The following is a 23143-nucleotide window of genomic DNA, read 5'->3' on the forward strand; positions in this document are numbered from 1 at the left end:
GCCAAATAAATCTATATAATTAAATGGTCCATTCAGTCTGCATCAACCAATATACCACCACTATCTGTTCTATTGCTACGTTTAAACAGAAAAGAGAAACCAACTGAAACATGTTGTAGCCATGCAAAGAGGGTAAGCAACAGTGAGAGCCTCAGGTTCTTCGCTGCTCTTCTCTATATAGGTACCACACCAATGCAGCAATCATTCTATATTCTCCTCCAAGAAGCCCACTGTTGTTTACGAGTGCTCAGATACACAGTCTCTCTCTCACTCTCTCTCAGAAGCACACAGTGGACAGCGGGCAGGCATGCAAGAGTGAAAGGAAAGCGTGTGACGGGCGGTACACAGGCAGGCAGCGACAGGCCACAGCAGACCGACAGCGGGGTCGGCCGGGGCCAGGCCACGTCCAGACGATGGGTACCTGTGGTTCTGAACTGGGCGGTCCGGATTGTAGGGGTTCGGGTTCGAGCGTTGGGGCCGGGGCCAGGGGCTGAGCTAGATCAGGGGTGCGCATCCTAAGCCAGTCAGCCTCGGGGCCGGGGCCTGGGCTGGGTTCGCTCTGGGGAGCAGCGATAGGGCCAAGGCTTAAACCATGGCTCAAACCAGCTACACCATTTACGGTGTTGTCGACAGCAGGGGGCGCTGCCTCTGTCTCAGCCAGTAACACAGGCTGCTCAGGCTGCTGGGGGAGGATAGGCATGGTGGCCGGAACAGCCTCTGCTTTCTCTTTCTGTGAAGTGGTTCAGAAACGTTTAATACACGGTGCTATTGCACGAGGGAGATACACCCTCACTAATGTTAACGTTACAGCGTAACACAGCCTGCTCTGTACCTCCTCCACCGACACACTCAGTAACTCACCATCCTCGGACCAAATTCAACTGATGGCTTTAGATGCTCAATCTGCCACGTAAGAATTCGCAACAGGACAAAGTTTCTGTTGTTAATGTAGTCTGATTGGATTTTAATTCTAGATTACAGTACAATGTTTTGCTTTTCTTTTTTTCTCTTACACATCAGCAGACAAGCTTTTCGTGGATATCATAACGGCCGAATCGACCCAGATAAATACATTTACAGCAATACGTGGTTAACACTGACATTTCCAACATGCACATAATACTTTCTGGTATCACGGTATCAGTCCGAATCACAAGTGAAACAACTAGGAAGAGCACATAGGTGGGTACCGATACAGACACTTGACAGACACAAAACTTCTTCTCGTCAGTGAGAACATCGACATCAACAAAAACAGTCACAGTAACACAGGTCGTGAATACCGATTATAACAGTCACACTAACACAGGTGGTGAATACTGATTATAACAGTCACACTAACCCAGGTCGTGAATACCGATTATAACAGTCACACTAACACAGGTCGTGAATACTGATTATAGCAGTCACACTAACACAGGTCGTGAATACCGATTATAACAGTCACACTAACACAGGTCGTGAATACCGATTATAACAGTCACACTAACACAGGTGGTGAATACTGATTATAACAGTCACACTAACACAGGTGGTGAATACCGATTATAACAGTCACACTAACACAGGTGGTGAATACCGATTATAACAGTCACACTAACACAGGTGGTGAAAACTGATAATAACAGTCACACTAACACAGGTTGTGAATACTGATAATAACAGTCACACTAACCCAGGTCGTGAATACCGATTATAACAGTCACACTAACACAGGTCGTGAATACTGATTATAACAGTCACACTAACACAGGTCGTGAATACCGATTATAACAGTCACACTAACACAGGTCGTGAATACCGATTATAACAGTCACACTAACACAGGTGGTGAATACTGATTATAACAGTCACACTTACACAGGTGGTGAATACCGATTATAACAGTCACACTAACACAGGTGGTGAATACCGATTATAACAGTCACACTAACACAGGTGGTGAAAACTGATAATAACAGTCACACTAACACAGGTTGTGAATACTGATAATAACAGTCACACTAACACAGGTTGTGAATACTGATATAACAGTCACACTTACACAGGTGGTGAATACCGATTATAACAGTCACACTAACACAGGTGGTGAATACCGATTATAACAGTCACACTAACCCAGGTGGTGAATACGGATTATAACAGTCACACTAACCCAGGTCGTGAATACTGATTATAACAGTCACACTAACCCAGGTCGTGAATACTGATTATAACAGTCACACTAACCCAGGTCGTGAATACTGATTATAACAGTCACACTAACACAGGTCGTGAAAACTGATAATAACAGTCACACTAACACAGGTTGTGAATACTGATTATAACAGTCACACTAACACAGGTCGTGAATACTGATTATAACAGTCACACTAACACAGGTTGTGAATACTGATTATAACAATCACACTAACACAGGTTGTGAATACTGATTATAACAGTCACACTAACACAGGTTGTGAATACTGATTATAACAGTCACACTAACACAGGTTGTGAATACTGATTATAACAGTCACACTAACACATGTCATGAATACTGATTATAACAGTCAAGCTTATTCTTGCTTTTTTCATTTTTTTTTCTTCAAAAATAAAAAAACGCACACAAACAACGATAGTGAATAAATACTTAAGTGGACACAAATTTTCTTTCCATCTTTTTTGTTTGTTTTGTGCTAGTAGATAATACTGTTTTAAAACACTGCTTCAATAGCGGCGCCAGAACACCCTCCTCACGCACACCACGGATTCGAGACAACAGGGCAGATGCACGGCTCTCATAAACGGTACCTGCTGGGCCGCTGGTGCCTTGAATCCGGCTGGGTCGATCCGGTTCAGGGGGTCGGGCTGCACTGTGTGCTGGTACCCGCCGTACCCCAGGGGCTCCTGGATTACTGGCGGGTCCTCTCGGACGGGCTCCGAGGAGCGGGTGATGGCGGGCTCAGTGGGCAGGCCCACCTCGTCGTTCAGCGTCTCGTCTAGTTCCTGGTCGGTGTAGGCCCCGCCCTCTGTGTCCGTGTCCTCGTAGTCGGAGGTGTGGCGGCTGTCCGTGCTGTACATGGAGTACTCACTGCCCGGAGCCGACAGGTACGACAGACGGTCATCATGCAGATCCAGGTCATCATCTGGAGCACCGTCCGCCTGGGGAGACACGACAGGAGGACAGCAGGGGAGAGAGGGACAAGAGAGAGGGGGAAGGGAGATAAAGAGCAGAAGCAGCAACATTACAGTGAGGAAAGACAGAGAAATGAATGGCAAAGAAAAACGTATTAATGCACAAAATACATTGTATATTAAAAATGTCTGACATTTATTTTGAATACAACATTTTCATTAAAGTGAAATGTATTGGTAAGTGTTTGATGATGTTAGTCTCGGCACTGAGTGTCCTACCTTTCCCTCTGAAACCCACACCAGCTGGTTCTGCTGCTGTTGGATGGTCTCCTTCAGGGCACCGTACCACCCGTCATTCATATTATTCATGTTAATGGTGGCTTGGGAAGGATAGAGAGAAGAGAAAGAGCAGAGACAAAGCACCTCTCAAATGAATACAGAGAACCAATAACACCATTTTCATAATCACTGAAAAACTGTTCTCATAACCTCGTGAAAAACCATTAGGATTAACACGTCAGAGCCTGGTTTCCCGATAGGAATGGAACTTTGAAAACACCACGCAGAGAGAATGGTCGCTTATCGTGCCGTTGGAGCATGTGTCCAAACTGATAGGATCAAAAGAAAGGAAGCGCTGCTCTAGGATCAGCTTGCTCCATTAAAATCTTACCTTAACATTCAAATTATTTCACAATAATGATGGCGGATTAGCTCCTAGAGAGATATTTGTTTGGTATACTCAGTGTTTATTGAGACAAACTACAGACAGTAGCAAAATAGAACTAACACAGGTTTTAAATTGACTAAACATGAAATGTATTTCAATATGATTGAAATAGGCCTATAGTGTACTGTTTATATTTTAATGCAGTCATCTCGATGTTCATTTGAATCATCTTTTTATACGTCGCTCATTTGGATCAATTGTAAAGACATTGGCAACGTTGTATTTGTAGTCAACTTTGTTCTGAAGTTATCGGTGGTCACAGAGACATATAAACCATGTGATTCTGTGTTTAGCGAAGATCTTCTGTGTAGAAAGTGACGTGGGAGGGCAAAAAAGTGACGCACTTAGCTGTTCTACGAGTGGTCTGTGGCAGGCGGTAAGATTACGAGCGCTTTCAAGTGCAACGTTAATAACGATGGTTTTGGGAAACAGCTAAGGAGATTTAACGATGCTCGTACGAAGGACAAACTTAACCTTAAGATGCTTTTGGGAAACCAAGCCCTGAACAAGTAAGTCATTGATATGTCTAACTATCATTGATTCAGATATGGATGATTAATTATTATTCTACATGAGGGGAAAAGCGTATTTCTAGTATCACTGCTTGTATCATCCCAAAGCTGTTTGTCTCGTCTTGGCTCAGCGCCGGTTGTTGCCACTGTTGTAACTATGAGCTGTCATGAGTTCAACAACACTATAGCGCTGCCTGGCAGCTGTCAATCTGTTTGACTTTACACAAATACCACAGGTGACAGTTCTCTCTGTTGTTCTCGCTCTCTCTAGGCTTGTTCTAAAGATCCCAGGCAGTGCTTCATTTACAGACCCATGTGGAATAGGGGAGTAACTCAACGGTGACGGGAAAGGAGAGGCTGGATGTGTGTAAAAAAATGAATTGACGCCTCCCATTTCATACGGGGCAGGGCCGTGCAGGGAATGGGTAATGACGACTGGGGTCCTGTGGGAGGTTAGCTCGGAGCCCTGAGCAGCCCTGCCTGCGTGAGGAGGAGGGGACACAGAGAACAGCACCCCGCTAAGACACTGACTGTACTGTGCCACCGGCTGATAGTCCGTACCAGGGGTGCAACTTGCACTGGGGACATGTCCCCCCCCACATTCTGAAATTGCATTTTTTTGTCCGTCCCCAGTTTTAGCATTGGAATGGGACACAAAAAGAGGCAGCGGTGTGCTTTAGGACCATGCGGACGCCTCCGAGTGGTCGGGTAGGCTGTTTGGAGTGTTTATCCAACTGGACTTGCACCCCTGGTCCACACTACAGTACAGCACGCAGCCCTAGCCTCTCTCACTCCTGACAACTCCATCTCCCTCTGAGATACATTTTCCCCCCCTACCTCCCACTCACTACTTCTCTCTTCCCCTCCCTTCCATAGAAACTCACTGGTGAAGAGGTGGTGGTTGTTCTTCCTCAGTTTGAGGGCTCTCTCGTAGAGTTTCCTGGCTGACTTCCTGGACTCGGGGCACAGCCTGGTTCTCATGGTCTTGACACCCTGCTTGCTGTCTGGGTTGAGGAACACCACGATGGGGTACCACTGGGCGTAGTTCAGGCGGTCCACAGCGTTGGGGGTGATGTCCAGCACAGCATGCCGGTCCTAAGGACACCCCCCATAAATAAATAATTCATGTTTGATCTAAATACTAACACTAAAAGGTTTGCTCAGATTGCTGTTTTTGACTATATTTTTCATATATTGGTCAAATAAAAACGTTAATTCCATGAACACCAGAGAGCAGTAGTGAGCCATGGATGAGTCTGCATCTATGCATGTGTGTGTGTGTGTGTGTTGTATGTGCTTTAAGAAGGGATCTGTCTGTGAGGTTTTCTGTCAGGTTGCATGCGTGTGTGTACATGCGTGCGTGCGTGTGTGTATGCGCATCCGTGTAGTAAGTAGTCTCGCTCACCCGGTCAATGATCTGTTTAATGGTGTGGAGGCGAATGATCCCGGAGCTGCGCTGGTCTTTTCCTGCGTCTTTGGGCTCACTCTCTGCAGAGGGGGAGAAGGGACAGTGTTACGGTGTCATATTACTGCAGAGCTCACTATACATCCCAGCTCATTACCTTCACCCTAATGCATGCAATATGCCTTAAGCACATTTCAAAACATAAAATAGAGGTAGTGTCATTATGAATGTGCGCGTGCAACAACAGACATCACAGTATAGTATAATCCGCAATGCAGGAAATGTGTTACATGTGTGAAAAGCATTGAAGTGGGATAATGCACATTCAAGAAGATAGGGAATCACTTCAAATAGATTCATGATTCAAATTGGATATAAACGTCAGGGGAGTTAAGCGGGAATGTTCTAAAAAGGTGAATTGTTTAAACATCGCTAGCCTGGCCTTATCTGTCTATCTGCCACCATAAGGTACTGACCCTTTGAGAGGCCAGCTGACCTGGGTGCAGTTTCACTACTCAGATCTCAACACTATTATCACAGGATCTTTCACCACTCACCCCTGCATTCTAACCCAGCATTCTAGATTGCAGAGTGCTAACATCACTAGCACTTACAATTTCAGTCACAAACACACCAATGGCATAAGGCATTTTCTCCAATCTAATGTAAAAATTGACATTTTAAGTACAGATTATGGTGTAATCCACACAGACATAAGGGGCTTGGGAATTAAGAATGAAGACTAGTACTGTTATGAATGCAGCTGATTTTCTATAGGATATTGACTGTGCCACGGGTACATGCTCCATAACTAGCTACATTGTCATTCCACAACCTCCCTACAAGCTGAATCAGGCCATACATGACCAACTACAGAAAACACATCTACGGTACAGAGGGTAGGCTACCACCTAGCTAACTAGCATCAATTAGCACTGATACAAACAAGTTGATGCACTTCATGACATACTTTCCATTCCTTCATGTTGCTGTGTTTCTGAAAAGAAAATACAAGGTTTACAGAGATATTGGTTACGCAAAATATGTCCAGGGCTGGAATCACTTTACATGTGGATTTTGGAGTAGTGCACTTAGGAAAATTGAAATTCAATACTGTGTTAGAATGAACACTACATGCTAAAGATGCTAGCTATTCCCTCAAGTGGACCTGGAGTAGGCAGATGAGGGCGCCCTCTAGTCTCTAACACAGAGCTGCTCTAAGTACTGTGTTACTCCAGCTGTGTGTGTGTGACACAGCTGAGACAGACAGTGAGATGGCTACTAATGACTAGCTAAAGGCTACTCACTGGCAAGCTCAAACAGGTCAGGCTGCTCTCTGCCCAGCTTCTCTCTTGCCACGTCTGCGATGGACCCAAAGATCACCACAGGCCTCAGAAACCCAGCTGGATAACAGAAGACACAAAACAACACCATATTTGACAGTATCAATGCCTCTCAAGGCCAAATTTGTAGGCAAACACATGACTGCATTCCAATTTCCACACTAGCATACCTTTTAGAATGAAGCAATGTACTGGGAAAGCATTCTCAGTGGTAAGCTAGTTTAGGTATTGTGACGTATCCATGGACCCTCCTCTGGAGATCACCTACCCTCTCTCAGCACCACCCTCTCATAGGCAGGGAACTTGGTCTGGACCGGCTGGGCAGACAGGTCCTCTCTGCTCTTCCTCAGGTTCCTCTTGGAGGTCCGCAGACCACGGAACCTCCAGAAGTCAGCCCTGTCGCCCCCTGGCGTTTTGGGGAGGGTGTACTGCACACTGGACAACTGCTCTGCCCTGTGGGAGGGGGATTGGAGAGGTGTCAGGCAACAGGCAATGGATTCAACGATTGGATTTCAATGGAAACTGCCAACATTTCCTCAGTTAATTTTTAATTAGTGCAGTTATCCATTGTGTCATTTACGGCCCTGTTACCACTATTCTATTGTGAAATACTTCTATACCTTAATAGAACCTAGAATTCAGTAAACATTTGACTGAAGAGGACACCGGCATGGCCAGGGACACAACGTGGCAGAGTAGCCCCGGTGCACCGTGTATAATGGTTACGTTAATGTATGCATGTGATAAATATCTGTGTCACTCTGGTATGTTGGGAGCACTGTGAGGTTCCCCTGTCTGCCCCATGGTGTGGAATCTCTCTCTCTCTAAACATAGCCAGGGGCTGTAGGTCAGGCCAGGCCTAGACTCCAACAGGGACTCTGTCAGTCTGCTGTTTCATTATGAATAGAAAGTCTCCTACCCTCACAGGACTCATAGTGCAAATGCCTTCTCACTAGAGCAGTTGTCACCCGTGTAATTGAGACTAGGGGTGATGTTAATGTGGCCTACTTTACACAGCCCAGTTCATCACCTTATGTTAGGGTTGTTGTTTACCATCTCTACACCGACAGCAAGGCTGCTGGTGTCTTATTTGACTAATGCTGTCGACCCCCCCACTCTAGCTACCCTACCCTCTCCTCTCCACACAGAGTAGGCTCTGCTGAACTCTACTGTATTCTACCTGCTCTTGTTGGGGATGACGTCTCTCTAGTGTATTCTACCTGCTCTTGTTGGGGATGACGTCTCTCTAGTGTATTCTACCTGCTCTTGTTGGGGATGACGTCTCTCTAGTGTATTCTACCTGCTCTTGTTGGGGATGACGTCTCTAGTGTATTCTACCTGCTCTTGTTGGGGATGACGTCTCTCTAGTGTATTCTACCTGCTCTTGTTGGGGATGACGTCTCTCTAGTGTATTCTACCTGCTCTTGTTGGGGATGACGTCTCTCTAGAGTATTCTACCTGCTCTTGTTGGGGATGACGTCTCTCTAGTGTATTCTACCTGCTCTTGTTGGGGATGACGTCTCTCTAGTGTATTCTACCTGCTCTTGTTGGGGATGACGTCTCTAGTGTATTCTACCTGCTCTTGTTGGGGATGACGTCTCTCTAGTGTATTCTACCTGCTCTTGTTGGGGATGACGTCTCTCTAGTGTATTCTACCTGCTCTTGTTGGGGATGACGTCTCTCTAGAGTATTCTACCTGCTCTTGTTGGGGATGACGTCTCTCTAGTGTATTCTAACTGCTCTTGTTGGGGATGACGTCTCTCTAGTGTATTCTACCTGCTCTTGTTGGGGATGACGTCTCTCTAGTGTGTTCTACCTGCTCTTGTTGGGGATGACGTCTCTAGTGTATTCTACCTGCTCTTGTTGGGGATGACGTCTCTCTAGTGTATTCTACCTGCTCTTGTTGGGGATGACGTCTCTAGTGTATTCTACCTGCTCTTGTTGGGGATGACGTCTCTCTAGTGTATTCTACCTGCTCTTGTTGGGGATGACGTCTCTAGTGTATTCTACCTGCTCTTGTTGGGGATGACGTCTCTCTAGTGTATTCTACCTGCTCTTGTTGGGGATGACGTCTCTCTAGTGTATTCTACCTGCTCTTGTTGGGGATGACGTCTCTCTAGTGTATTCTACCTGCTCTTGTTGGGGATGACGTCTCTCTAGTGTATTCTACCTGTTCTTGTTGGGGATGACGTCTCTCTAGTGTATTCTACCTGTTCTTGTTAGGGATGATGCCTCTCTCCACCTCCTGGTGGTTCTTGCCAATACGTATGGCGAGCCAGGAGCCCAGCTTGCCGTTGTAGAGGGTGTCCACTACACGGAACACCTCTCCCTTGTTGAAGCTCAGGCCGTACGGAGACTCCTTCTCATACTCAAAGTGGGTCCGGATGTAGAACGAGTCACCCACATCTGACTCCACTATCCGACGGTAAACTGGAATTGAGGGAAAATGGTAGAAGAAGAAATGAAGTAGGGAGAAATGTTCAGGTATACAATTGAAAGTGTGTGTAAAGTTCACATGTAACCAGGTTAACTTAAAATGTGTGTTTCTGTGCAAACTCAAACCTATACACTCTCAGACCCTGTCAAGATCGCAACGTGCATTTATCTAACATCTGTTTTCCCCATGTTACTCACCATCCTTCTTCTTCTGGGCCAGAATGGTGACCTCTTCACCCCTGGGAAGGTCTAGGAGGAACAGCACAGCCTCCTCTCGGATGATGTTAGCAAAGTCTACGTTGTTTACCTACAGAGAGGAGGTAGAGAGAAGAACAGAGACTATCAGTTCTCCAGGGTTCAGGCCCGTCTACTTCCCCACCTTAACGCCCTGCGGTCCCCCAGCACAATATCACGTTTATTTACCCTGCTGCAGAGCCAACGTTTGAACCAGGAACACATGGGGTGAATCATAGAGAACAACCTTTATCCTCCTCAGAAAGGAGACTTCAAGTCTTTATCTCAACTAGTCACACTGTGAAGGCCAGGAAACACTCACAGGCTCCCTGCCCAGGGGTGGAAAACAACATCCTGGGCTGTGTCTGAAACGGCACCCTATTATCTATAGTGTACTACTTTTCCCTACATAGTGAAGAGGTCAACAGTAGTGCACTATATAGTGAATAGGGTGCCATTTGGGACACAATCCTGGACGCCCACTCATAGGGAATAGCACAGAGCCTAGAGATGTGTTTGTACAGCAGGGAAGGAGTCTAGCAAAGAGGAGGAGTTAGTCCTCCCCACATACCACCTTGACCCATACTGTGGTGTGGGAGGAACACAAAGCATGGTGTGTTTCATTAAAATGTGTGGCTAGTGATAAACATGATTAAATGAATCCAAATATGATATCAGAGGGGACTTCTATCAACAATTCTTCAGACAGGGCCTGAGAACAACAACAACGACCTCTATTGTGTGGTTCAGAGTAAACAAAGGAAAGACAGAGAAGAGAAGAGCCAGGCGATGACCTCAGACTGATTCACCGTAATCACCATTTTCTATCTCACATCACTATGACCAGCGACAACACAGTAGAGGTCATTGTTGATCCACCGGCTAGTGGGTCACATAGTTTCACAAAGTGTTTCCAACTAAGCGTGGGCAGCGATGAGTACGTTACCAGAACGACAGCAGATGTTCTCCAGCTAGTACAGAACAGAACATACCCTTCAACACTATCTACTGTGGAAAAGAACAAACCACATATCCTTCGCAGTTTCCAAAGAGAAAACTTTACAATAGCCTTGTTGACAAAAATGTGACAATCATAAAGTGATGAAACATACCCAACAGCTAATAATAATCAAACGTGTAAAGCAGGTACTACTGTATGAGATGGACTTCTTACCCTGAGAATCTGGTCTCCTTCCTCCAGACCTTCCTTGGCAGCTGGGCTGTCCTCCAGGACTCCGGCTACAAAGATGCCCACGTCATTCCCTCCGGCCAGCCTCAGGCCGACACTCTCCCCCTTCTTAAACTTCACCAGCTTCATACTCGGCCTGCATGGGGAGTGGGCATCATACACAAACAGACGTTTAGATACTACTGTTCTACAGGGAGCTATTACAATTCAGCTAATAACACGGTACTGACATAAATGGTAATAATAAAATGGCTTTAACAGGAAGACTGAGGATTACCTGAGGATGCTGTCATCATGACCAGCGCTGGGTACTGGGGCATCAGAGGGGCTGACTGGAAGGTCCACATCAGGCTGGCCAGGCTGGGCATACACTGGCTTTGGTTCTACAGGACCAACACACACACACACTTCAGTCACATACTGATAGTATGATCACACACATGTAAACACACTAACCTGGTAGAGGAATGTGAATGTAGAGATGATGACTATCTGAGTTAGGGTTAAATAGCTACGGGATAGGAATGGGTCAACATTACGTAACACTAGAGCAGGGTTCTTGAGAAATCAGTGTTTTCCTGGGACACAAGCTCATGAAAACATGTCCCCTTTTCGGGGCCCTAAGCGAGATTTGGTTTGAAGGGCCCCCCGACCTCACGGGCAAAATACACTATACATACAAAAGTATATGTGGACACCCCTTCAAATTAGTGGATTTGGCTATTTCAGCCACACCCGTTGCTGACAGCCATGCAATCTCCATAGACAAACATTGGCAGTAGAATGGCCTTACTGAAGAGCTCAGTGATTTTCAAAGTGGCACGGTCATAGGATGTCACCTTTAAGTGCTGTGATTGTGAAGTGGAAACGTCTAGGAGAGACAACAGCTCAGCCGCGAAGTGGTAGACACCAAAAGCTCACAGAACGGGACCGCCGAGTGCTGAAGCATGTAAAGAACGTCTGTCCTCGGTTGCAACACGCACTACTGAGTTCCAAACTGCCTCTGGAAGCAACGTCAGCACAGTTTGTTGTGAGCTTTAAGAAATGGGTTTCCATGGCTGAGCAGCCGCACACAAGCCTAAGATCACCATGCGCAATGACAAGCGTCCGCTAGAGTGGTGAAGAGCTCACCGCCATTTGACTCTGGAGCCGTGGAAACACGTTCTTTGGAGTGATGAAGCACACATCTGGCAGTCCGATGGACGAATCTGTGTTTGGTGGATGCCAGGAGAACGCTACCTGCCCCAAAGCATAGTGCCAACTAAGGTTTGGTGGAGGAAGAATAATGGTCTGGGGCTGTTTTTCATAGTTCCAGTGAAGGGAAATCTTAACACTACAGCATACTACAGATATTCTAGACGATTCTGTGCTTCCAAATTTGTGGCAACAGTTTGTGGAAGGCCCTTTCCTGTTTCAGCATGACAATGCCCCCATGCACAAAGCGAGGTCCATACAGAAATGGTTTGTCGAGATCGGTGTGGAAGAACTTGACTGGCCTGCACAGCGCTCTGACCTTAACCCCACCGAACACATTTGGGACGAATTGCAACACCGAATGCGACCCAGGCCTAATCGCCCAACGTCAGTGCCTGACCACACTAATGCTGTTGTGGCTGAATGGAAGCAAGTCCCCACAGCAATGTTCCAACATCTAGTGGAAAGCCTTCCCAGAAGAGTGGAGGCTGTTACAGCAGCAAAGGGGGGACCAACTCCATATTAATGGCCATGATTTTGCAACGGGATGGTCGATGAGCAGGTGTCCACATACAATGTTGTGTATTTTAGTGGCCCCCTCTTCACGGTGGACAGAAAAATTTAAGTTTTAAAGAATTTCCTGCAATTCTACACATTTTTGCCATGGGGTGTAGAGAATTCTTTGCAGTTTTAAAGCTAATTTCATGCAATTATATATATTTTGCCATGACTTATGCCATGCTAATATGATATTTGAATGACTAACAAAATCAATGGGGGCCCCCTGGAGGTCAGGGCACCTGGTCGGTATTAGTTTATGACAGTGGAGGCTGGTGGGAGGAACAACAGGAGGACTGACTCATTGTAATGTTTGGAATGGCGTCAAACATGTGGTTCCCATATGTTTGATACTGTTCCATCTATTCCATTCCAGCCATTACAACAAGCCTATCCTTCTATAGCTCCTCCAAGCAGCCTCCTCTGGTCCTTGATTACCACAAGTTTACTTTAGATAGATGGCTATACTAACTTAGCAATAAAATAAATGGTATCTGACATGGCTAATTGAGTGACTGTTAGTGACTGACATGACAAGAGAAAGATTGCTGATGCACAACCACATTTCGAAATTGCACCTTGTGAATTATACTATTCTAACTCTCAACAGTAAGTTGAGACCCCGGCTGACTTCCTAACCAAAATAAAAATATATTATTTTACTCTGACATGTCACGACCCACCATTAACATGTCTGTGATGACCCATACTTTAAGAATGGCTGCACTAGAGGAATGGACTAGAGTACTATGAACTGGGATTTTCTGATATGTGGGACAAGGAGTACAGAGTGCATTCCAATCCAGGGCGGAGGAGAGGGGGAAGCAGAGAGGGATAGGCACAGTACAGAGGAGTGTCAAGGCCTGTTTTGGTTCAGGCAGTTAGACAGGTGGAGGCAGCTGTGGAGGCAGCAGGGGCCCTGACTGACCTGGCAGCGGGGGCAGTTTGTCCTCCCTGGCCAGTGGCTGGTCGCTGATGGCCTGGATTAGGGCCTCCTGGGAACCTTTAACAGGAGTCGACATCACCCCGGGCTTGGAAATCCTCTCCTCATCTCGACTTCTGTGGCTAGAAAAAGAAACAGTTGATTATTTATTTTGGGTTTGTTCATTATTTCCTTTGTAGGCCTACCCTGTGAGATGAAGAATGGTAGCAATTATGAAGAGAGAATAGAAAGGTGGATGGATGAACCCTGACTCTAATTATTCTTATTTTTAAATATAGGAGACAAAACAATGTGGCACCCTCTCCACAGAGAGCTTCCTACACAGGCTGCTTGGAGAAGGTCCTGTTGTTTTATCCCAGGGACGCAGCTACAGTGACGGAGTGTGTGATCTGTGTGTGTTGTTATGAGAGCGTCGTGTTACTGACATCACAGCGTGGAATGAGTGATAAGGCACTAGGAACAGTAAAGAACGGCCAAAACAGTAAGCAGTTAAAAAGGAGGACGGCCGTCTTCGACTCAAACTATTTGAACTACACGTTTATAGGTTCAGACCTAGTCTCTGCTGGCCTCGGTTTCGCCTCTGCATCAGCAGCAGAGCAGACTCCAGGTGCTTTCAGCTGTGTGGTCTACAGACTGTTCTCAACCCTACAGTATCACTGACAACCACACAGAGACCAGAAACACTACTCGGTCATACCGAAGCAGACATTTTTCTAAAAATGTTTTGATTGAGAGCTGTGTGCATTACAAATGATTCATTCCATTTCCCTTCTCAACCTTCTAACCAAACCACAGCAGTAGTACTGTATACCTGCCAGAGCCAGTCCCAGCTCCAGCTCACCACAGCCAGGCACTGAGTGTTCAGATTCAGATGTGTGAATGCAGTGCTCCGTCTCTGCAGCTCTATTCGGCTGCTTCTTAGAACAATGGGTTCGAATTTCAGCCTGGTCACATGACCCCGAAGCTGGCACAGCACTCCAGCCAGCATCCAGCAGCTTTTTACACGGGAGGAACGTAGCGGTAAGCTACACTACAGCCTGACTGTGCCACCATCTTACACCCAACACTCTCCCTCCCTCACACAGGACTTTAACAGGATAACATGCACTCACTTCCCAAAGACAAAATCAGACTCAAAACAGCAGCAAACCACAAAATATTAGCTTGAAAAGTGAAATGCGGACCCTTGCCTTTCTAACATTCAATTTCCTGTCTTTGTGAGAAGAAATGAAAACACTTCATCAAAAATGGGGAAACAAATGGGGGAAAAATATACACACATTTCCTAGATGCAAAATGCTTATTTTTTAGTTGAGTCAGCGACATTTAAAATTTTACTGTGTAATTCACAACACAGACTTAATTTTCTCCTCATATTGAAAATAAAATAAATGGAGACTACCTTTTTATAATCCATATCTATTTCATACTTTGAATGAAAACTACAAGTGACAAATTGCAATTATTCAACAGTGAAACTCCTGATAATGTGTTTCTAGTTCAGAGTGCATTGGGGACTGTAGAAATAAAGAGATATTAAAAAGGGATGCAGTACATGCAGAGCAGTCTGCGCTGCAAGGGATGAATTTCAACAAAGCTGTAATCGCCTGTCTGTCTGTCTATTTGTCCGTCCGTCCGTCAGTCAGAGAGGGCCTATTGGCCGGTCCTGGCAGCAGCCCTTGTCCCCGTCCTAAATCTCCCGTGCCCTCCCTCCCTGCCCTGGGCGGAATGGCGTTAAGAAGCAACACATCAACTAAACATAAATTCCTACGTAGTGCTGTCCTTTTACCTTCCCTCCCTCCCTCCTTTCTCTCTCTGCTCTCCTTTTCTAAACACAACAGTACACAAGGACCAAAGCACAAATCTGCAATCTGTTTCTTATTTCCTCCTGTGGTGTCAATCTAAGGTTACACTGTATCAATGGACATCTCAACCCAATAATCTTGTTGTGATAAAATGTGTTTTGCTTAATGGAAAGAGGGATACTTTTATTTTGGAATTCCCACAGACCACTGTCGTAACAACAGTCTATAATGGGACTGTTGCACAGCTTTATTTTGTTATTTGAGGAAAATCCCTTATAAAACTAAATGCAGGAGGCTAACTAACACTACTTCACAGTTCAATGAGGTACTCTCACAAATACGTTTTTTATTTCACCTTTATTTATACAGGTAAGTAAACTAGTCAAGTCTTGGTTACAATGACGACCTGATGGCATATTAGGGAATGTTTTCTCACAGGGACAAGAGAAACATTTAACTATAGAGAAAACCTCAACTATGTGAACCGTCTGATTCTGGGGCAAATCTCTGTGGGAAGTGTGTCAAATTCCTGCCTGACCTCCTACATAGCTAATACATACTGCGATGAGTCCTGCATGCATACTGGTCTGGTTATAGCCAATCCCTGCTGACACTCACCATTTAGTCCCTCTTGCCTGACATTCATAATGTGCAAACAGAGTATGGCTTCAAACTAGACTAGCAACATTCAAACCAAGTGCTCAAGGCTCATCAATACAAAGCACAAGGTTCAGGAATACAACATGTATTATGTTACTCATTGTGTACGTACACAAAGACTAGTAACACCAATGCAATATCCCCAAACCTAAAGGCTAACTCTGGAAAGAAAACAAGTTTATTGAGCTACATCTAAGTACTAACCTAAACTCTAGGATGGTCTCAACAACAACTGGCAGGTTTTTTTGTGTGACATTGTGACACTTACAGTGGGAGTATTCTGTGTAAGAATGTCCCTGCGTTCCTGCATTGAGACAAGAATTGTTATTCCACAGTGTTGTTGACAGTCACATTGGGGCTGATTTACAGCAGTTGGTTACTGGAGTGGCTTGGTGACAAACAGGCAGCTGTAAATCACTAACAATTGGTCCCTCCAGATATCTAGCATCTATCTAGCCAGGCATTCATTCCAGCCTCTGATGACGAATTGACTTTAAAGCCATTACACAATTTTCCCATTTCAGATCAAATGGTAGAGCTGCTTATCTGCATTAACGCCATCATATCAGGATGTCTACAAAACACTACAGTACAGCAGCACTGAGGGAGCTAAAGACAAGGTACAACAGGAGGCTAGGGGATGCTAAATCTATGTGAGATCTGTCAAATAAATAGGACTGTTCACTGTGATTCAAAAAGAACACACAGAACCAATGCTTGCAGAATCTGAAATGAGTAGGGCATTTTCAGTTATCTGATCCTCCATACATGTGCTCTGCAGCAGAAATAGCCAAACTAGGAGAGGACATGGTAAAGTTTGGAAGCAGAACACTTGACTTCTGTTGTGTTTCGTTTTGAATCCAGGGCTTTCTTTTCTACAGAGCCTCTCCTCCAGGGCTCAGAGCCTTCCGCCAGAGAGAGAGAGAGAGAGACACACACGAGCTCCATCTGGGCAATCCATCCCCATCCTGGTTAATTGCTGTGATACGGCAGGCCGTGTGATCACAAACCAGCAGCAGCCTTTCCTTCCACAGCTCTATCCCTCCCTCCAGCCCCTATGGCGTCAACACGCTACATAGTCAGTCTGAGAGGAACTGTCAAGCCTCGCTCTGTAAAGGCACCTCATCTACTGGTCTACTTCTCTGTCTAGCGACTATCTACGCAGCTACGCAGGCAGCTACGCAGGCAGCTATGCAGGCAAGCCAGTCACCACTGCTACATGTCTGTCAAAGCCGGTTACTGCATCTCTCCACTGCTTTCCATGCAAACTTACTTTAGCCTCCAACTGAAGAGATGGAAAGAGAAAATGTGCAACAGAGGAAAGAAAACACAAGACATTCAATTGACTGGGAAAATGGAAGAAATGAAGCATATGTTAATATTTAGACAGTTTATCAAATATATAGTTAACATTGTACTGACTGATGCTCTGGCCCATTCCAGGCTGGCGGTGGGGGTTTCTTCAGGTTCTGATGAGTTATTATGGACACTGTATATAGGGAGACTATATGGGGAGCTATAGGGAGGGGTGCAGGGGACGGGACATCGATGTGGAAAAGCATCAATATCCTCTCCTCTGGCTCGCTGTGACCTCTGACCCCTACAGCAGGTCATTATGGGACTGCTGGGCTTAACCTTTCTAGGACACACGTTCCGCTAGCGGAACCCCCCCCCCACAACATTCCGCTGAAAAGGCAGCGCGGGAAATTCAAAAATATTATTTTGAAATATGTAACTTTCACACATTAACAAGTCCAATAGAGCAAATGAAAGACAAACATCTTGTTAATCTACCCATCGTGCCCGATTTCAAAAATGCTTTACAGCGAAAACACAACATATGATTATATTAGATCACCGCCAAGTCCAAAAAACACAGCCATTTTCCCAGCCAAAGATAGGAATCACAAAAAGCAGAAAGAGATAAAATGAATCACTAACCTTTGATGATCTTCATCAGATGACACTCATAGGACATCATGTTACACAATACATGTATGTTTTGTTCGATAATGTGCATATTTATATCCAAAAATCTCAGTTTACATTGGCGCCATGTTCAGAAATGCCTCCAAAATATCCAGAGAAATTGCAGAGAGCCACATCAAATAACGGGAAATACTCGTAAACTTTGATGAAAGATACATGTTTTACAGAGAATTAAAGATACACTTGTTCTTAATGCAACCGCTGTGTCAGATTTAAAAAAAAAACTTTATGGAAAAAGCACACCATGCAATAATCTGAGACGGTGCTCAGTTAACAACATTTCTCCGCCATGTTGGAGTCAACAGAAATACAAAATTACATCATAAATATTCCCTTACCTTTGATGATCTTCATCAGAATGCACTCCCAGGAATCCTAGTTCCACAATAAATTGTTGTTTTGTTCGATAATGTCCAGGTATTTATGTCCAAGTAGCTACTTTTGCTAGCACGTTTAGTATACATATCCAAAAGCTCGCGCAGGTCCAGGCGAACTCGGACGAAAACTTCAAAAGGTTATATTACAGGTTGTATAAACTGGTCAAACTAAGTAGAGAATCAATCTTCAGGATGTTGTTATCATATATATCCAATAACATTCCAACCGGAGAATTCCTTCGTGTCTGTAGAAGTAATGGAACGCAAGGCGATATCATGTGGAATGCGCATGACCTGGAACTGGCAATCTGCCAGACCACTGACTCATTCCCTTCTCATCCGGCCCCACATCACAGTATAAGCTTCATTCAACGTTCTACAGACTGTTGACATCTAGTGGAAGGCGTAGGAAGTGCAAACAGATCCATATCTTACTGGGATTTGAACAGGCGATGAGTTGAATATCGACCAGCCTCAGAATTTCCACTTCCTGTTTGGAAGTTTGCCTGCCATATGAGTTATGTTATACTCACAGACATAATTCAAAAAGTTATATATGCAATAATATGCATATTTTAGCATCTGGGACAGAGTAGGAGGCAGTTCAATTTGGGCACGCTATTCATCCAAAGTGAAAATGCTGCCCCCTATACCTAAAAAGTTAAAGAGGTACATCTTTCTGTTCTATTCATCCTGTGTCTTCATTATCTATTGATACACAGCCCTCTAGAAGAGCTGGCGATGAACACTAACTTACCACTTACAGGCTTTAACATGACGCATGATGAGGCTTGAGTTGCAGCGCTGTGGGTGTCTGTGTGATATGTATGACAGCTGTGTGTCCCATGATGATTGTGTCATATATACTGTATGTGTGTGTGTTTTCCATACCTGCCATTGCTAATCTGCCGTGGTGAGTGTCGGGAGGGGTCCGAGGGCTCAGACCGGGTAGGGGAGCGGGATCGGCTGCCCCGTGCTCGATCATGGGATCGAGTGGAATGGTCTGATGTCAATGAATGAAGTTCTGAAATGTCTGTTAGAACAAAGTGGTGTTTAATATGGCGATTGAACCATGACAAGTAAACTAAGGAAAAAAGCAAAGAAAAAAAGAAGAGAAATCAATAGAAAAAGGGTTAAGTAGTAAGTTTTCCTTTTCAGATACCTCTGGGATATTGCACCCTCATAATATCATGCCATATTGTGAGCTAAACAAAACAGTGTTAATCAATATGAGGTCGTTAAAACACGAGATTGATTGAGGTTAACGTCCTATAGAGAACGCACAGAGCTCCATCTCACCGTCTCGGTCGGAGTTGTTGCAGGAAGGAATGCTGTCGTCCATATCGGGGATGTTGAGCAACGTGGCTCTGTCGTCTCTCTGCACCACCATCTTTAACTTGCCTTTTGACCTCTCGATCAGCTTCTTAGCATCTATTAACGACAGGTTCTCGGTCACTGTCCCGTTAATCTGGGAGAAAAAAAGAGGCTGTTTAAGGAAGGATTAATTCTCATTATTGTACAGCTTAACTTTGGACTCGTGCAACAGCACACATACACCAAAGCCATACAGTACAAGACCTATAATGACATTTAAAAATGTATGATATGTTTTAGCAAATGTTCCACATGCACAGTGCTTTACGTATGGTCACTTGCAGTGAGACTGACCATATCATATAATATTGCATAAAAATGAAATCACCACTCCCTTGTTTAAAATGTTTATATGGGAAGGCTAAAGTCCCACAACCACATGTTATCCCTCTTTCTTGTACACGCTTTCATAGTTACTACACTTGGAAGACTCGAGTTCTATACAAGGACTCTCTTTTGAACATAGTGAAGTGGACTAAGAGTCCAGGGTGTACCTTCTTGTGATGAGGTAAATCTTTCCCATCAGCGACTGACTAGTCAGGAACAAAAGAGAGTGATGGAATGCATGGAACGCCTGGCCCTGCTTGAGGATTGAGTAGCATACTAATGAACTTTGACATCCCATTACAGGCATCTCTCTCAGAGGGAACATATAAACAGCGTGGCTAGAAGTCATAGTGAAACGGTGTGTTGTGTTGATGAAGTCAGTGTAAAGGTATGACATTGTACATTCCTCCCCTCTCTAACTCTTTGTGAGGCCCTGGCAACCTTCCAATATTTACACTAGCTTACTAGTGAATGCATGCCCAAAATATTGCCTCATGTGAAGTGGTATGCTTAGTATATTTCTGCTCTGCATCTCAGCTCAGTGTCCGTTTCTTTGTGTGCCCGTCCCAGGATTTGAACCGGTGACATTCCCACTCCAGGTCGTCGTCTATAACGACCAGCCCCATCATGTCTCTGGTTCTCACCTTCAGCACCACGTCTCCCTCCTGGATGTTTCCGTCCCGTGCTGCCAGGCTCTCTGGGGAGATGTCCTTCACAAAGATGTGGCTGGCCAAACGCAGACCATACTCTACTTTAAACAACAACAACAAAACAATATTAGCAAAGTACTGTGCAATACCACACCTAAAACTGTAGGGTCAAACTGACAATGCAAAGGAAAGAAAAATCGGGCCTCCCGAGTGGCGCAGTGGCTTAAGGTACTGCATTGCAGTGCTAGCTGTGCCACTAGAGATTCTGGGTTCGAGTCCAGGCTCTGTAGCAGCAAACCGCAACAGGGAGATGGGGCGGCGCACAATTGTCCCAGCGTCGTACGGGTTAGGGGAGGGTTTGGCCAGCCCAGAAAGAAATCATTCATGCTGAAAACCCAAGCTGGACATTGCAGTGCCCACCTTCATTCTTGCGGGACTTGACAAGGGTGACTTTGGCGGGGCGGGACGGTGTAGAGGACCCTTGGGATCGGCCGGAGCGGGGCGAGATGCTCCTCTCTCGCGAGGCACTGTGTTCCCGCCGGCTGCTGTTGCTGCGTTCACGCTCGCGGTCGTTCGTCCGCCTGCTGGCCGTGCCGCCGCTCGCCGCTCCGTAGGCGCTGGTGGGCCCGCTGTGCTGCTCGCAACCATCGTCTTCATCCGTGTCCTCTTCCTCGTGCTCGGACATAGTCTCCCTGTCCCCCGGGCGAGACACCGGGATCTGAACCTTCCGTTTTCTTCGGATCGTCTGGGGGGGAGAAAGAGACATATCATCATTCTCAACCACCTCAAATGACCTCTTATCAACTCAATGAAGTGAGAAACGTGTCAAAATCCCTGGGGTGGCATTCATAGAAGAGGAATGTACTTGCTGAGGGCCATAACGTTAAGGTTAGCCTGCTGTCCATTCCCCTGAGGAATACAACAACTCACTATTTTTGCGTTCTTTCCACTCTTCCGAAGCTGCTGCACTGCGTACGCATGCTCTACGTTGTCCATGGACACCGCATTGACCATTACCACACGGTCATTTTCCCTGGAAGGAGAAGAGAAACAAGGACACTCAATCACGGTCAGGATCTACATTGACCACTCCCAAATCAGGACCATAGTGGTAACATATAGGGCTGGTTACCCAGACACAAATTAAGCCTAGTCCTGAACTAAAAATCAGGCTCACAGAAAATCTCAGTTGAAATTGTTTTCTGCACTTACGATAAGAGTCCTTCTGCTGGGCCTCCCTTCAGGACGTCGGAGATGACAATGGAAGTCTCACCACTCTGGAAGTGAGGGTTGTCCCGGCCCCCTGAGATGGCTATGCCGAACCCAAACCCTGGGGCCTACACACATCACACACAACAGAAGTTGGAGACATGACGTCTGGGACAACAGTGAATGTTTTCTTCATTTCATCCATCTGGGAGTTTTGCCTGAATGCACTTGATGAACATAATACTGCACACAGTAGAAGGATACATACTTCCTCAGTTCAGTTAGTATAGCAGATTTAATACCTAGAAAAAAAACACAACTACTCTAAACTCTAGTCATTTTATTTAAGCACAGTCAAAAGCTATAAACCATCCCTTCATGTAGCCTAGATACAGCAATAGGATTAGTGTGTGTTATGTCCATGGTTGTCTCCTGAGAGAGAGCGAGAGGTGTCTGGCACAGTGATCTGATCTGCTCTCAGGTCTCTCTCCTCTCTAGTCAGTCTGTCACCTCTGACTGTAGCCTCCATTATCACAGCCAGCCTGACTCTGTCCTGACTCCTGATCTCCTGACAGATGGCCAGGCCAGGACGCCACTCAGGACTGGAGTTTGAGAGGAGAGACACTTATAGTAACCGTGGTGGTGATCCGCTCGCTGGCACAACCACACATTGACAGCATGCCTCTAGCCTGGTCCCAGATCTGTTAGTGCCGTGTAGCCAACTCCTATGGTTGTTGTTATGTTATTAAACATTGCATTCCTCCAGACAGCCAATGAGATAATCCCAGTCAACAATTTGTCTACACGTCACCTGAGGTTTCACTAGTCTAGTCCTGTGAGTGTATGTCATTGAAATGTGTAAACACCAAAACTGTTATAACATGCTTTACTACAGTGCAATCATGGGGTAAACTAATTTAAGTGGTAGGCCTATACCAGTGTAAGTGGGATAATAATATGGTGTTGTAAAGGGAGCGGGTGGTGCCAGAGTTATGCCTTCACCACTGTCGGGATTCTACTCGTTACAGTAGTTGTTCTGCTTTCCAATGCTCTAGTGAAGGGGTTGTTAAACTACTTCAGCCTGGGACCAAATG

At 45.4% G+C, this 23143-nt stretch overlaps 1 protein-coding gene across 12 annotated transcripts in view; it reads right to left on the reverse strand.

Moving 5' to 3' along the window:
* The window catches only part of LOC129854315 (tight junction protein ZO-1-like), a 137950-nt gene that overhangs the window by 18786 nt on the left and 96021 nt on the right, over positions 1–23143 (reverse strand). For 6 of the 12 annotated variants that reach the window (XM_055921219.1, XM_055921220.1, XM_055921225.1 and 3 more), the window contains 19 exons: positions 22053–22177; positions 21771–21873; positions 21261–21585; positions 20835–20941; positions 19789–19957; positions 19381–19522; positions 13644–13780; positions 11241–11346; positions 10949–11099; positions 9739–9847; positions 9315–9534; positions 7373–7557; positions 7069–7164; positions 6732–6758; positions 5762–5844; positions 5241–5451; positions 3397–3497; positions 2794–3144; positions 422–730 (listed from right to left, as the gene is read on the reverse strand). In XM_055921219.1, the coding sequence (XP_055777194.1) occupies positions 422–730; positions 2794–3144; positions 3397–3497; positions 5241–5451; positions 5762–5844; positions 6732–6758; positions 7069–7164; positions 7373–7557; positions 9315–9534; positions 9739–9847; positions 10949–11099; positions 11241–11346; positions 13644–13780; positions 19381–19522; positions 19789–19957; positions 20835–20941; positions 21261–21585; positions 21771–21873; positions 22053–22177 (3057 nt within the window). The remainder of the gene's footprint in view (positions 1–421; positions 731–2793; positions 3145–3396; positions 3498–5240; positions 5452–5761; positions 5845–6731; positions 6759–7068; positions 7165–7372; positions 7558–9314; positions 9535–9738; positions 9848–10948; positions 11100–11240; positions 11347–13643; positions 13781–19380; positions 19523–19788; positions 19958–20834; positions 20942–21260; positions 21586–21770; positions 21874–22052; positions 22178–23143) is intronic. The other 6 variants (XM_055921227.1, XM_055921231.1, XM_055921221.1 and 3 more) reach the window with 5 other exon arrangements.

Source organism: Salvelinus fontinalis, chromosome 4, assembly GCF_029448725.1.
Source record: "Salvelinus fontinalis isolate EN_2023a chromosome 4, ASM2944872v1, whole genome shotgun sequence".
Classification (NCBI taxonomy): domain Eukaryota; kingdom Metazoa; phylum Chordata; class Actinopteri; order Salmoniformes; family Salmonidae; genus Salvelinus; species Salvelinus fontinalis.